The sequence below is a fragment of the Vigna radiata genome, chromosome 1 (genome assembly GCF_000741045.1).
Source record: "Vigna radiata var. radiata cultivar VC1973A chromosome 1, Vradiata_ver6, whole genome shotgun sequence".
Classification (NCBI taxonomy): domain Eukaryota; kingdom Viridiplantae; phylum Streptophyta; class Magnoliopsida; order Fabales; family Fabaceae; genus Vigna; species Vigna radiata.
Window position 1 is genome coordinate 27,415,628 of NC_028351.1, and position 15,772 is coordinate 27,431,399.

The following is a 15,772-nucleotide window of genomic DNA, read 5'->3' on the forward strand; positions in this document are numbered from 1 at the left end:
TAACAGAAGTCAACTGTCATAATTGTGACTTTTGTGATCTGACATTTTCATTTTCCTGTTTTAGATTGAATTCTTTGTTTTAGAAGCTCCAAGAATTCTCCAAGAAGACAGTGGTGATCTTTCTTGAGAGAGATTCAAAGGGAGGAGTCCATTGCGCATACTACTTGATCATTATCTGCACAAAGAAGGTGCTTTCTGTTTGATCTTGAAGGCTTGACATTCTGTGAAGACTATTGTATTTGATTGAAGGTCTGACAACCTGTGAAGTCTGTTGTGATAGGCTTGGCATCCTGTGAAGAGTGCTTGTTACACGTTGAGGATTGCTCAACGTGGGTGCAGATTGTAGAAGAGGGGATTCTTGCTGCAATTCTGGTTTTGTGTGTGCAACTATATTTTGGTTTTGGGTTAGAGAGGAGATTTATATTTTTGAGTGGTGCTTCTATAAATTCCTTGTTGTAAAAACCACAACCATTATAATGCATTTGCTTCCTGGATTGGAAGGACACTGGATGTAGGCATTGTTGGCCGAACCAGTATAAAAACTAATGTTTATTTTCTCAATCCCTGCACTCTTTATTTCTAGTCGACTTTATCTATTTAGCAGTCAACTGCGTTTTTCCGCTACATTGAATTTTCATTACTTGCATATCAAGGAAAGATCAAAGAGCTTTGAATTTTCATATCAAGATTGCGAAAAGATTTTGTTTTTGAATTAACACCAATTCACCCCCCACCCCTCTTGGTGTAAAATGAAGCCTACCTGTTTCCTAACAAATTATGTGGTGGTGATCATATAAATGGTCAATGTGCTTATCTAGTGGAGGCCCAAGAGGAAGTAAATTACATGGGCAATCAATTCCAATTCTGCCAAGGTAATTTCAACCTAGAATGGAAACCTCACCCAAGCATGGGTCAAGGTCAGAATGGACAAGCTGGACAATTCAATAGACGACAACAACAACCATCACTATGGCAACAAGTATCTGCTTTGAATGATAGAACTACAAAGTTGGAAGAGATGTTCCAACAATTTATGCAGATGACTACCTCCACTAATAAGAGCACTGAAGCTGCCATAAGAAATTTAGAGATGCAGGTTGGTCAGCTGGCCAAGAGGATGGAGGACAAAGCAGAAAAGCAATTTGGGGCATGCTCCTATGTATATTCAGGGTTACATAGTTCTAGAAAAAGATTAATTATTTGTTTGAAAACGAGAATGTTTTGAATTTTGAAGATTTTTTTTTATGTTGTAGTATTTTTGAGTAAAAGGATAGTAATGAGTACTAGGCTGACGCGGACGGCCACATGAGCACTCATACCTTTAGAAGAGTATTTAACATGTTTTAAATTATTTCAAAAAGGAAAGAGAAAAGGTCTACGACACAAGGACGACGTGTGTGGTCACACGTGTACTTAACTTTTAAAAAACATTTTTTGTTATTATTTTTAAGAGAAAGAGAAAATGTTTTTTTAGCACAAGGACGATGCAAGCGGTCACACATGTGCTTAACCTTTAAAACATATTTTTTTTTTAATTATTTTTTGAAAAAAGGGAAAAGGTATCTAGCACTAGGACGACGCGTGTGGTCACACGAGTGCTTGACCTTTTTTAGAAATATTTTGGTTATCTTTTAATTATTTTTTAAAGAAAGGAAAAAAAGGTATTAAGCACTAGGATGATGTGTGCGGTCACACGAGTGCTTAACCTTTTTAAAATTATTTTTTTATATTTTTTAATTATTTTTAAAAGAAAAAGAAAAGGTATTAAGCACTAGGATGACGCGAATGATTACACGAGTGCTTAACCTTTTAAAAATTATTTTTGTTGTTTTTAATATTTATATATTCAGAAAGTAGATAGATATTTAAAACGGAAAAAGGAAAAAAGAAATAAAATAGAAATAAAATAAAAATAAAAAAAATAAATAAAAATGAAAAATAAAACTAAAACACCATAAAAAGTAAAATGATAAAACAAAAAGAAACAAAATAATAAGTAAATAAAAGAGGGGTGTGGAGGTGCCTAAATAACAAAAGGGGGTGTCCAAACCATTTTTTGTAAACAAACTGGGCTTAAGCCCAAACTGGATGAGGGTGAGATTTAGTAGAAAGAGGGGTGTGTGAAAAATTTGCTTGCAGAACTGGAATGGGTCGCCCTAAGTAAGTAGTTGAGCCCAACAACAAGTCAAACAACAAAAAGAAAAAAGGGTATGGGGGTGCGTGAATGGAAAATGGGTGTGTAGAGGAGAAAGTTGGTCCAAACTTAGGCCCAAGGCCTTATTCCCAACTGAAACACTTGAGGTCTCTTCTTCTCTGCAGAAGAAACGGAAACCCCAAGGCACTCAAACGCCAGCAACCGCACCATCCTCACCTCCACCCAACCGGCAGTCGTGAATCGCAGCCCCTAGCGTCGGTAGTGACGACGTCTATCGTCGGAGCCACCGCTAGTCAAGGCAAAAGTTACCCTTCCGCCGCTCTTTGTGTGCAAGATCGAAGTGCCCTTATCGTTCGTGATGCGTTCTCGTCCTCGCCAACGAGGCCCGTCGTCGCGAGCCGCCGTCCAAGGCATTGCCATCACCGCCGTTCACCATCGTCTATGGCGTTGCCAGTAACGACGCAGGCCGCCAGAGCCATCGTCCACCATGGCGCCAGGCCCTTCGCTGCAACCCAAACCTTTGAGAATCGCATGACAACTCTTCTCCTTTCCCTCTTTGTGCTGCCACCCTAATTTAGCATTCTACAATGTGATGGTTAGGAGTGGGCAAATAGAACTGAACTGCAATGTACTACTAAAATCTGTACTAAACTAAAAACTAATTTGTCTATACTGAACTGTAAAATAGTTCAGACAAACTGAACTGAACTGTTTTTTGTTTTATCAAATTCGAATGAACTGAACTATACTAAATTGTACTAAACTACAATATAAATTGAACTGAACTACTAACTATACTAATTTTATACTGAATTGTACTAATTTTAAACTGAATAGTATAACGTTACATGTTCTTTTTAATTGAAATTTATTTTAATATTTATTTTATTTTATTTATAAGTGTCTTACAAATTAATTTTTTAATTATTTGATATTATTATTTTCTATTTTATTTATATTTCTTTTATTATTTTATGTGTATGTAAATTATTTTATTATTTATTTATTTATTTTATTTTTATTTTTTTACTTATATTTATTTTGTCATGAATATTATTTTACTTTTATATTTAGTTTTTTAATTTTTTATTTATATTTTTTGTTTTATATGTGTATATAATTTATTTTATCTTTTTATCTACTTATTTTATTTAAAATAATTTTTTATTTATATTTATTTTTTTGCCCCATATGATTGTTTTATTAATCAATTATTTATTATTTATATTTTATTATGTAAAAATTAAACTAATATTTATTAATTATTATAATATAATAAAAGATGATACTAGAAAAGTTACTCTTAATAAACATTTGTTAATTGTTTTGTCATTTGATATTTTTATAATATGAATTATTTTTGCAATATTACTATTTTTTATGATATTTCATTATATAGTCATTTAACAAAATTTAACGTAAAAAATATATTTTTAATTTTAGTATGTAAAATACTATCATTTAAAAATAATAATATTAATATATTTTTATATATTTAATAATATTTTAAAGAATATAATATATTTAAAGTATTATTTTCTTATATAGTTTTTTTTTCTTTTATGATTTCTATTACTTAATCATTTAATAAAATTAAATTTTAAAAATTATATTTTACTTTTATTACTTAAAATAATATTATTTAAAATGTAATATATGTTTATTGATAAGAAAAATATAAAAATTTGTGATAAAAAAATTTTGTCTTAAAAAATTAATTATTATTATTTTATGTGAACAATTTCTTTTATTAATATTTTATTATTAAATAATGTTTTCTTGGCAAGACGAAACAGTTGAACTACAACTAGAAAAGAGGAAAGAGTAGATACAGTTCTTATAGTTAACTGAACCGAAACTGTTATAAGTTCAGTTTTTAAAAACTGAACCATAAAATAGTATACTGAACTTTTAGTAAAAGTGGATCAGTTTGTTTTAGTATAATATAGTACAGTTAACTATAGTACAATACAGTTCGACTATTTTTGCCCAGCGCTAGTGATGATGAGCCTGGAGATGGTTCCGTGTGCTTCTTTGTAGATTGGATAGGAATGAATGAAAATGGAGATTGGTGTTGAGTGGTTGAAGGTGATGGTGGACAATATAGTGACGATTTTTTGTTTTGGTTCAGTGTAGGTAGAGTACGAGCTTGTGTGTGGGTGCTAGAAGTTAGTCCTTGTTCTTGGTGATTGGTTCCTATTTTAATGGCTTTGTGCAGTGCATGTTGAGGATGATGGTGTTATGCGTGAGTTGGGATGGAGGTGTTAATGGGTGCATGGAGTGGTTCTGGTGCAGAAGAAGGTATTGGCTTTGTTGTTTTTTTCTTTCTGTTGTGCTTTTTTGGTGAGCATCTATCCTAATGATTCAATTTTATTGTTGATGATTGGAGATAGACAGAGGCGTGGGGGGCATAGTTTTATTATCTGGTTTGTGGTTGTTGTGACTGATTCAGGGTGTTTGGGTTGGTTCCTTTTTTTCTTTTGCAGGGAAACGACGTGTAGTAGAAATCAAGGTTGATGGGGTTTGGTTGGGCCATTTCAGCTTTTATAATGGAGATAGGAAAATGAAGAGATTGGAGGTTGTTCTGTGTGTTGTAGTGTATGAAGATGAGATTATGGAAGTAGTTGTGTTGATGAAGATTGGACGTATATAGGGGCTGTTGATTTCTATATGCTATGGTCTTCTGGTAAGGAGAAATGGCTTTGGGTTATTGGTATTTCCAAAATGAAAATGAGATTATTGGCGGGATGATGAGACTCTCTTGTTTCTTCTTGTGAGTTGGTTTCTGAGTATAGGGGCGAGCCCTAAAGACTAAGCGATGTGTAATAAGAAGATGGTCTTGGTTTAAAGATCAACAGTCGTGATGAAGTTGTTATGGAGGGATTTAATAGGAACAATAGAAGGGTATCATATGGAAACAAAGCATGAATGTGTTCCAATAGCAAGTGTGAAATGAAGCATAAAAATGCAGCAAGTTATTCGTTAGAGCATGAGGATACAAGTGGGGAAGGTTCTGCTTACCTCTAGGAGCTCTTGTGCCATTACTCGACGTCTCCAGGGGCTGCTACCACAAGATGAATGCGGTTGGTGCCGGCGATGGGGATGTCTAGGAATCAACACCTCAGCTCCTGATGATGCCTCTGTGAAAACCAAGTCTTCTTTGCTTTGTGATGATGGCCAGTGAAGAGAGTTTTGTTTTTTTCTTTCACTTTGTAATGAGAATGCCCCCTGAAGCAACGTTTTTTTTCTCCCTTTTAGGGGAATGTCCTGACCAACTTCCAAATCTTCCCTCTGCAGAAACCGTTTCCGCCTGCAAAAAACCCAAATCATGCCTGCCAAAACCACCCTCGCGTAGTCCTTTCCCTAGACCAAACTGGAATGCCCTTTTCTCTTTTTTTTACACTAACGATAAACTAGCATTCTAAACCTTTTTTCCTTCCTCTTCCTTTCTTTTTAACTATATTGATTGTTTCCTAATTATGTCTAATTATACTAATTATATAAGAAGAAAAAATAAAAAGTAAAAACGAAAACTAAATTGAAAATTATGAAAGGAAAAAAGTAAAATAAAATAAAACAGAATAATAAAAAGAAAATAAAATAAAAGAATATAAATAAATAAAAAATAACAATAAATAGTGAAAACGAAAATCGAGATAAGTAGATAATAAAAACAGATGACAACACAATATAATAAAGCCAAAAATCAATCCAAACGAAATTTGGTATTGAGAGAAAGCTAGAAAGGAGAGGAAATGTGTCGTGCTCACTACTCAACGTCAGGCTAGCGCTGAGTGCGACTTCTGCAAATTGGGTTTTGGGTTTTAAATTTTGGGCTCAGCGGGAGTTGGCCCATTAGAAATTTCACTTATCCTAGGTTTCACCCTAGCTGTCCCATTCAGCCTCCACTCATGTCAACCACTCCAAAGCACTGTCTAAAGGATTCTCTCCACTTTCCACTTCATCCCTCTTCAGAAAACCCTTTCTCCACCCATTTTTGCACAAATTCTCCTTCCAAGTTTGGGGTTTTGAATATTCTAAAATCCAGCCATTAAACATCAATCTACCAAATGGGTCTATTGTTTAAGCCCATATATCTGGAAGCACACCATTCTCTCCATATTTCATTATTCATGATGTTCTTCTTGTTCCAAATTTTATTTTTAATCTATTATCTCTTCCTAAATTATTAACTACTACTCCTTGCCGTATAATTTTTTCAAATGAGTTCTCTAATATTCTTTGTCAAATATAGGACATGAACACATTGAGGATGATTGGTTTAGCTAACTTAAAGGAAGGACTTTTTCATTTGACAATCGGAAAGGAAAGCCCATCTACCAATAATACTACCACCACCATCAATTACTCCAACCTTTGGCATTTTAGATTAGGACACTTATCTAGTAGTTGTCTTAATGTCTTGAATCAAGAATTTCNTTTTATTTCAAAGGATTCTGATGAAATCTGTGACATTTGTCATTTAGCCAAATAAAAGAAATTGCCTTATGTTTAGCTAAATGATTTTGAGAAAATTATTTAAGATTTTGAGAGCGTTGCGAGAACATGTGTTTATGTTATGCATCCACTCATAATCTTTGGTTGTTTATGTTATGCATCCACTCATAATCAAATTCATAAATTTGAACCTCGATCTAGAAAAGGTGTTTTTTTTTGGGTTTACAAAATGGCACAAAAGGATATGTTATTCTAGACATTAATACAAGAGACATCTTCATTTCTAGAAATGTTGTTTTCCATGAAACAACTTTTCCTTTCCACACTTCTCCCTCACTCTCTACACCTATAACCCAACATACCTTAACCATAGAACGAAACCCAGATTCTCAATCCACACCACCTAGAAAACCCCCAAAAACTCAACGCCCCAACCCAAACAAGCCTTCATCTTCACCAGAACAAAGTTTCTCCCTTTTCCCTAAAACCACAACCTCCAACCCTAATTCCATTTCACCAGAAATTCAAACCCGCCACATACCAACCCTAATTGTTGTGCCACCACCGCGTCTTTTAGAACGTAACATCTATCATCCTCCATACCTTTCCGAATATCAATACAAGCTTCCTTCCCTTAAGTCTGCACAATCATCCACAAGATGTTCACATCTGATTCAAATTTTTATCTCATACACCAATATCTCCCCTTCACATCATCGTTTTCTCCTGGCAATCTCTTTTAAGTGTGAACCCGCCAGTTTCTATGAAGTAGTGAAGCTACAGTGTTGGCGTGACGCCATGCAATGTTAGAATCAAAGCCCTCGAGTTGAATCATACTTGGAATGTGGTTAAGACTCTTTCCTCTGTTTGACCCATAGGTTGCAAGTGGGTATACAAAATCAAGAGGTTGCGTGATGGAAGCATAGAGCGCTACAAAGCATGATTGGTAGCAAATGGGTATTCACAAATTGAAGGCATCGATTATTTCGAAACCTTCTCCCTAGTCGTCAAAATGACCATTGTTCGCATAATCCTTGCCTTAGCTTCTATCGACCACTGGCACATCCAATAATTAGATGTTAGTAATGCTTTCCTCCATGGAGACCTTGTGGAGGATGTCTACATGGAGATGCCACCGGGATTATCAAGATACCATTCTAGTCAAAGTTGCAAATTGCGCAAATCCCTCTACGGGCTGAAGCAATCAAGCATGAAATGGTATGCAAAGTTATCTAATTTGTTGTTAACATGTGGTTATAAACAAGCTCATGTTGACCATAGACTCTTCACCAAAATGCATGGTTCAGATTTTACTACCTTGATAATATATGTGGATGATATTGTGCTAACTGGTAACTCTGTTCAAGAAATCAACCACATTAAACATATTCTTCACAACAATTTTCATATCAAGGATTTAGGAAAGCTCAAGTACTTCCTAGGAATTGAAGTGACTCAATCTTCAAAGGGGATTTCACTTTGTCAACGCAAGTACTGCTTATACTTGCTTATGGATTCAGGAATGCTTGGCTACAAACCCTCCTCCACTCCAATGGATAATACTCTTAGGCTTCACAATAATGCTTCTGGATCTTGATGATCCATTGCCATATAGGCCCCTTGTTGGCAGATTGGTTTATTTGACGAATACTCGCCCTGATATTGATTTTGCAACACAACAACTGAGTCAATTCATGTCCAAGCCCATCAAAGCTCATCATGTTGCAACCATGCATGTTCTTCGTTACCTTAAAGGTTGTCCGGGTACAGGTCTATTGTTCCTAGAATTTGTCCTACTCACGTCTCTGGTTTTAGTGACGCTGATTGGGCCACATGTGTGGATTCAAGACGTTCCATCACGGATTATTGTTTTTTTATTGGAAGCTCTCTTGTCTCATGGAAAATCGAGAAACAAACCACTATGTCGCGCTCATCTTCCGAGGCTGAATATAGAGCCCTCGCTTCCGGTACTTGCGAGTTACAATGGATCATTTATTTGCTCAGCGATCTACATATTTCCCCCTCTCAGATTTCTCTACTTTACTGTGACAATAATAATGCCCTTCACATTGTTGTCAATCCCATATTCCATGAAAGAACGAAACATCTGGTTATAGATTGTCACATTGTGCGTGAAAAATCCCAAGAAGGCTTGATGAAACTACTCCACATTCCTTCTGCTAACTAGCTCGCAGACATTTTCACAAAAGCCTTACCTCACATTCATTCAAGTTAAACTTATCCAAGCTGCAGTTACAAAACATTTTTGCACCTCCAACTTGTGGGGGGCTAGTAGAAAAACCTTATAATTCTAGTTTGAATACCACGTAATCAATATAACAGAATGATAACATAGCAGAGGAATCTTTTTTGTTTTAGCAGACATTCTAGAACAACAATGAGTTGTCAATAGGTAGTACAAAATATACTTTTATCCTCCAAAGTTTTAGGTCACACATATTTCCTTTGCACAATATATATATATATATATATATATATATATATATATATACATATAATAGAGATAAAATTTTATGCAGATTAGCTTTCTTCTACTTATTGTTAGGGTTTCTGTTAATATATTTGAAGGTTGAGGATTTTTTAGGGCTGAAGGTGGAAGGCTTTGAGATTTAGGATTGAAGGTTGAGTGTTTAGCGTTTACAATTTTTTAGATTGATGGTTGAGTGTAAGATTCACGGGAATCAGAAAAAATGTAAGATTCATGAAATTCAAGAAATGTTAATTGTTAGAAAAAGATTGAAAATAATTTATTATTACTTTTGATAATTGATTATTAGTAAAAGGAAAGGATATTTTAAACTTGATAATCCATTGCTAATAATAATTGATTATTACAATGCAGAGAATACATAACAGACTCAAATAGCATTTTTGCACACGAAAAGAACACGTAGACATGTTTTCCAGGTTTAGGGACTGGAAAAGATGTGTGGGGACCACTTTTACAAGATTCCTTCCTGAAAATCTGGAAGGACCCATGGTTATCTAGGGTCTTTATTTTTTTTACAGGATTGTGTTGATTTGAAGGGATATGTTAGAAGCCGGTTTTCAAGGGATATGTTGGAAGTCCCACATCGACTAGAGATAAGGCCAATTTATAATATAAGTGAGGTGTAAACCTCACCTTACAAGCCAGTTTTGTGGGGTTGAGTTAGGCTTACAAACCCACTTTCTAACATGGTATCAGAGCTTCACCAAGGTGTTTCAGACCAGTTGCAGTTGCAGCGAATGCAGTTACAGTGTAGGCAGTTGCAGCAGGAGCAATTTCAGTCGAGACAGTTGCAACGGACGCAATTGCAGCGGAGGCAGTTGCAACTCGGAGGCAGCTCGGAGGGAGTGGCGGTTGACGTGGAGGAAGAGGCAGTTGTAATAGTACTATGATCTTGCTGTTTCCCAACCTTTCCCGATCTTAAAATATCTTCATTTAGACGTTTCTGTCGTTCACGTTTCAGACGTTCCTCACGTTTCAGATGTTCCTCACGTTTCAGACGTTCCAGACATTCCTCACGTTTTAGACGTTCCCGACGTTCCAGACGTTCCCGACGTTCCTGACGTTCGAGATGTTCCCGACGTTCCTGACGTTCGAGATGTTCCTGACGTTCACGTTCCAGACATTCCTGACATTCACGTTCTAGACGTTCCTGACGTTCCTGTTCCACAAGTTCCCGTTCCAGACGTTCCAGATGTTCTTTCAGATGTGTCAGAGTACCTTCACTCACACCTTCAACCCGAAGATGTTCCAGAGTTTGAGCATAATGTTTTAGACCTTCACCCAGATGTTTCAAAAGTTCTTTCAGATGTATCAGACCTATAACAAGATGTTTCAGACCTTCATCCAGTAGTTTCATACCTTCTTTCACATCTTCAACCAGATGATGTTTCAGAGTTTGAGCATAATGTTTCAGACATTGACCAAGCAGTTTCACGTCATGTTTCAGATTTTGAACTAGCTGTTTCAGAATTGAGAAAATAGCTATTTCAGACACTGAGGAAGAACCTGTTTCAGACCTTGAAAGAGGCCAAGGAAGAAGCTCTTTGGGACCTTGAAAGGAAGGAGCTATTTGAGACAAAGGAAGTAGTTGTCTTAAACCTTGACAGGAAGTGGCAGTTCCAGCAGTTCCAAACACGGAGGAACTTGACTGTTGTTTCATACCCTGACCTTGTTGTTCCTTATCCATAAGGACCTTAGAATATTTACACAGAATCATCTAGAAGAAACTGAGCTAGAACCCGCCAGAGAAGATGGGCGAATAGTAGAGTGAAACTGCGCTAAAACCCCAAGAGAAAAGGCGCCAGCAGTAGAGTGAAGAGAAAGGATGAAACGAATTTTTCCTTATTGATGAGTATTAGAGCTATGGTTAGAGCCTATCCTAGCGATATTTGTTGGGCAGATTGTTCCACCCGCTATTGGGCCGTTATCGGACCACCCATTAATATCTTGTCTCACGCTCGAGATGTATATACCTCGGCGTGAGGGGGGTGTGTTGGAAGTCCCACATCGACTAGAGATAAGGCCAATTTATAATATATAAGTGGGGTGCAGACCTCACCTTACAAGCCGGTTTTGTGGGGTTGAGTTAGGCCTAGAACTCACTTCTAACAGGATATCTAAAATGCAAATAATTTTGTAGTGCAGAGTTGTTCTTTGCAAACACTATCTTCATCAATTGTAAAGAAGAATAAAGCTACTCAAATTCGTGAAGAGAATAACTAAAGTTAGTAAGACAAAAGTAAGTGAGGGATAACCTTTCTTTGTTACTATGTTGTTTAATGAATTGTATGTTTGAGATGAGTTTGAATATGTGAAATATAAGTATTTGGCATGAAAAATGAAGACTAAAGTGATAAAAATAAAGACATTATTGATAAAATAATAATTATTAAAAATTTACTTAAAACTTCATATATTTTTATTTTTTATTTAGACCTATAAATTTTAAAATATTTTCAAAATGGTTATATACATCTTTAAATTTATATATTGTGCCAATTGAAAATGAAACTCACCCATTCTATTTAGGTCATATTTTTCTATTGAATTACCAACTCAAATGAAATGTTTTTCTTTTCTTTTGCAAACGACCTTAATTTTTTTAAATTAGATATATACTATTAATATTAATGAAACTAACAAATATGTAACTCTTTTTTTTTTTTTTTTTGTAAAATTAAACTAGCATTAGATATTTATTATTATTATTGTTATTTTAAACCATTTTGAAAATTTAAATAACATGAATTTTTTTATTGAAAATAAAGACTAAATTACTATTTAATCTTAAATAAATTCTTCGTATTTATAAAGACTAAATTAGTATTTAATCTTCATCCCTACCAACAGTACTTTATACAATGATGTATAATACTTTATGTACTATATGAAATATACCGGTCGAAGAGAATGGTCATTCATGGATAATTATCAAGTATTAATATATAGTATTAATGATTAATTATTGGGTTTAATTACCTAAAATATATTGCACTGATAGTTAATCAATGAAGTTAGTTGTCACAAGCCTTATAAATATACAACTGATGTCCAGGTACAATCATCTTGATCTATCCTAATAAAAGTATTGACCTATCTATAAAACATATCTGACTTGAGCGTCGGAGTGTTTTCTGCAGGTCAATCCCCCATCGGGAAGGATTACATGAAGAGTTGGACGATGGGAGCATAGCAAGAAAGGACGACCGACCCCAGACAAATGTTACCGAAACATTTTCCTTGCAATTCAATAAACTTTTGAAAGCTCATCCCTTTTACGAAAAAGATTTTAAAAGACTCTGATTTTTTAGTTTCACCAATTCACCCCCCCCCCCCCCCCCCCCTCTTGGTATTGAAACTAAGTCATTCTATTTTCAACACATTGTAATTCTTATTTTTAGCTATAGCTATTGTCGATTGGCAATCATAGTGTATTGATACCGATGGGGTTTGTTTCATTCCTAGTGGGATGTTCGCTAAGAAGTTTTTCAACCACTCAGCCTCATTAACAGCCATCTTAAGAGCAACAAACTCAGGTTCCATTGTTGATCTTGCAATAATTGTTTGTATAGTTGATCTTCATGTAATTGCACCAGCCCAAGTATAAATACATAACCACTTGTGGATTTTGTCTCATATGAATCAGAGATCCAGTTAGCATCATTGTATCCTTCTAGTACAACGAGAAATCCACTATATTTAATGACATTATCCATTCAGCCTCTTAAGTATCTCATAAACCTAGAAAGTGCATCCCAATGTTCTTGATTTGGACATTGAGTGTACCTACTCAGTCTACCTACTACGTAAGCAATATCAAGTCTAGAAAATCTCATCAAGTGCAATAAGCTCCCAATTATCTGGGCATACTGAGGTTGAGATAATGATTCTCCTCTATTTTTGATTAATTTAGAATTAGCATCATAAGAGGTACTTACTGGTTTTAAGTCATAAAACTCAAACTTCTTAAGAAGTTTCTCAATGTAATTTTCTTGAGATAGTAATATACTATCTCTCTTCCTTATGATTCTAATACCTAAAATCACATTGGATTCAATCATGTCTTTCATTGTCAAATTTAATCCTAGGAACAATTAGTTCTAGTGACAATCTCCCTACATGTACGAAAAATTAACGTGTTATTCACATACAAAATGACATATTCTCTACTTTCAAATTTAGAATATTATCATTAAGTGAAAAGCCAAATTTATTTCTTCAAGTAATTAAATAAAATTACCTACACCCCCACAGTTTTAAAATATTTAAGATTGGTAAACGAGAAAATACATGGTTTTGCTTCTCTTATTTGTAGGTAAAGTATACGAAAAATTAGTTCATATTTTTATTTCTTTTTCTTTCTCTGGAGAGAAAATCTTCTCCACCTTTCCTTAAACATTACAAAGGCATGACAAATGAAAGTTTTTTTTCGCCTCGTGTGCCTCTTCTTCATCCTCATTCGTGGTCCAGTCTGAGTTCTGGAAACAAAGTTTTGATCCTCTAGGATTGAGTTGTTGATGTCAACCATAAGTCCATAAGATTGTTGAAGAAAAACTCTTTATTTATAGAGTTAAGGGAGAATAAAATCAATAAAAAAATAAAAACCATTAAATATTTTACGGTTGGAGCACTTAAAAAAATGAATTTGAACGTTGTTCGCAATTAAAGTTTTGAACGTTGCAATCCAACATCTTCTTTTGCAATGATCTTACATTATTACAATGGAGAATCATTTCAAGTAATTTCAATGTTCTCAAAATATTAGTCAATTACAATATTTCATAGTCAATTAAAAGTGTTTACTATTATAATTGTAAATTGAATAAAATGTGTAATAATTTATTAAAGAAGAAAGCCATATAATTGGTTATCAAAATTAATTTAGAATGATCAACTAGGAACTGGAAATAATTGATTAAATGTGTTAGTATGTTTGAATCAATGTTTTAAAACAGAGCTTTTCATACTTGCAAATTGAAAAGGTGAATTTTGTCCAGTAAGTTTTTTGATATTTCAAATATAAATGACCTTTCAAGATTTAAGATCAAAGGATATGTTGTGCTGCGTTGAATCCTTGTATTTCTTTTAGTGTGAGAAACCTCAAGTAAAGTCTTTTGTTTGGAGTTTTGTTGTTTTGGCTGTTTCTTATGTTTGTATATTATTTTAAGAAGAATTGATAAGACATATGTCATCTTAGGATGTTTGTATATTATTTTAACAAGAATTGATAAGACATATGTCATCTTAGGTGATAAATATATGATAAAGTTTGGATTCTTATTAGCTTGATCAATTGATAAAACACTAAAGAAAATATTATATTATTAATGAAATTTTACCAATGAAAAAATCTAGTACACACAAAATTCTTTAATAAAATAGAATTTTAATAAATTTTAGGATTTTATTTACTAAAAAATATTTCCACCTTCATCGCTAAAATAGATGTAAAATTTTCCATTTTAACTTTGATCATGTTGTAAGTTTATTAGTAAATCCTTCATCAATTGAATTTTTAAGAATTTGACGATAAATTTATTGATAATTTAGTTTTTGAAATTTCGTAAGTAAAATAGATACTAATTTTTGTCAAATTGGATGAAAAAAATGTTATAAATTAAATGAAGGTGGATGAAAAGAATAAAGAAGAAGAATGAAAAGGAGGAGAATGAAAAGGAAGAGAAGGCAAGGACGACAATAAAAGAGAAGGCGATGGAAGCTATGAGAGTAACAAAGGACGAAAATGAAGATGGCTAAACCAGAAAGAATCAAAGGTGGTAGGTCCAATGACAATAATGGCAGTGACAACAACAATGAAAATAAATGGTAACAAAAAAGAGAAAAAAAAGAAAAAAAAAAGAAAAAAGAAGAAGAAAAAAAAAATAAAGAAGAAGAGGAAGAAAAGAAAAATTACAATATTTATTAAAAAAAAGTTATTATAAGTTATTGACAAATTTTTCAATCTATTGATAAAAAATTTCGAAAAGCATTTTATCAATAAATTTTTTTTCTTTAGTAAACTTTTGATAATTTTACTTTATCCACAAATGGTTGTATTTATTGCTGTTAATAAATGTTTTTTTTTGTTAATGAAGATTAATATCTCTTTTAACTTGAGTGTTTAAGAGTTAATAGTCTGTTGAGTTTGTAATGACAAATTATTTTTTAAAAACATGTTTTATTACATTATTTACGTCAACACGTATGCTCACTATTTCAACTCAATGCTAACATTATAACATGGAGATTTCAAAATCGACTCATGGCCTAATGCTAATTACGAGTTAACAACTACTCTTAACCAACGTTAAACAAACTTTTCTTATTATAAAGAAAAAAGTAATTTTTGTTGTACACATTTTTTTAATTATTTTCGTACTAATTAGATATCCCACCATTTTTCTTATNAGTTTCATTTTTATATATCAATTTTCGTGGAATGTATAATAAAATAACATAATAAAATGTATTTGACATTTTTTTTCTAATAAATTATTTTACTTTTTTTTTTCACTAATTCTTTTCGTTTTATTTTTGTAGATAAAAAAAATGTAAGAAAATAGGAAAGTATTTGAAATTTAAGATAAGTAAGATACTTAAATATTAATTTAGTCCTTAGAATTTCTTTAATGTTATCCTTATTTTTT

The 15,772-nt window shown here is 33.4% G+C and overlaps 1 protein-coding gene across 1 annotated transcript; it reads left to right on the forward strand.

The window, feature by feature from the left end:
- Positions 1-9,811: 9,811 nt before the first annotated feature.
- On the forward strand, positions 9,812-10,814 carry LOC106760416. Its single transcript, XM_014643851.1, has 3 exons — positions 9,812-9,956; positions 10,087-10,433; positions 10,608-10,814. Exons 1-3 carry the CDS (start codon positions 9,812-9,814, stop codon positions 10,812-10,814), a joined length of 699 nt encoding a protein of 232 aa, XP_014499337.1.
- Positions 10,815-15,772: the final 4,958 nt, after the last annotated feature.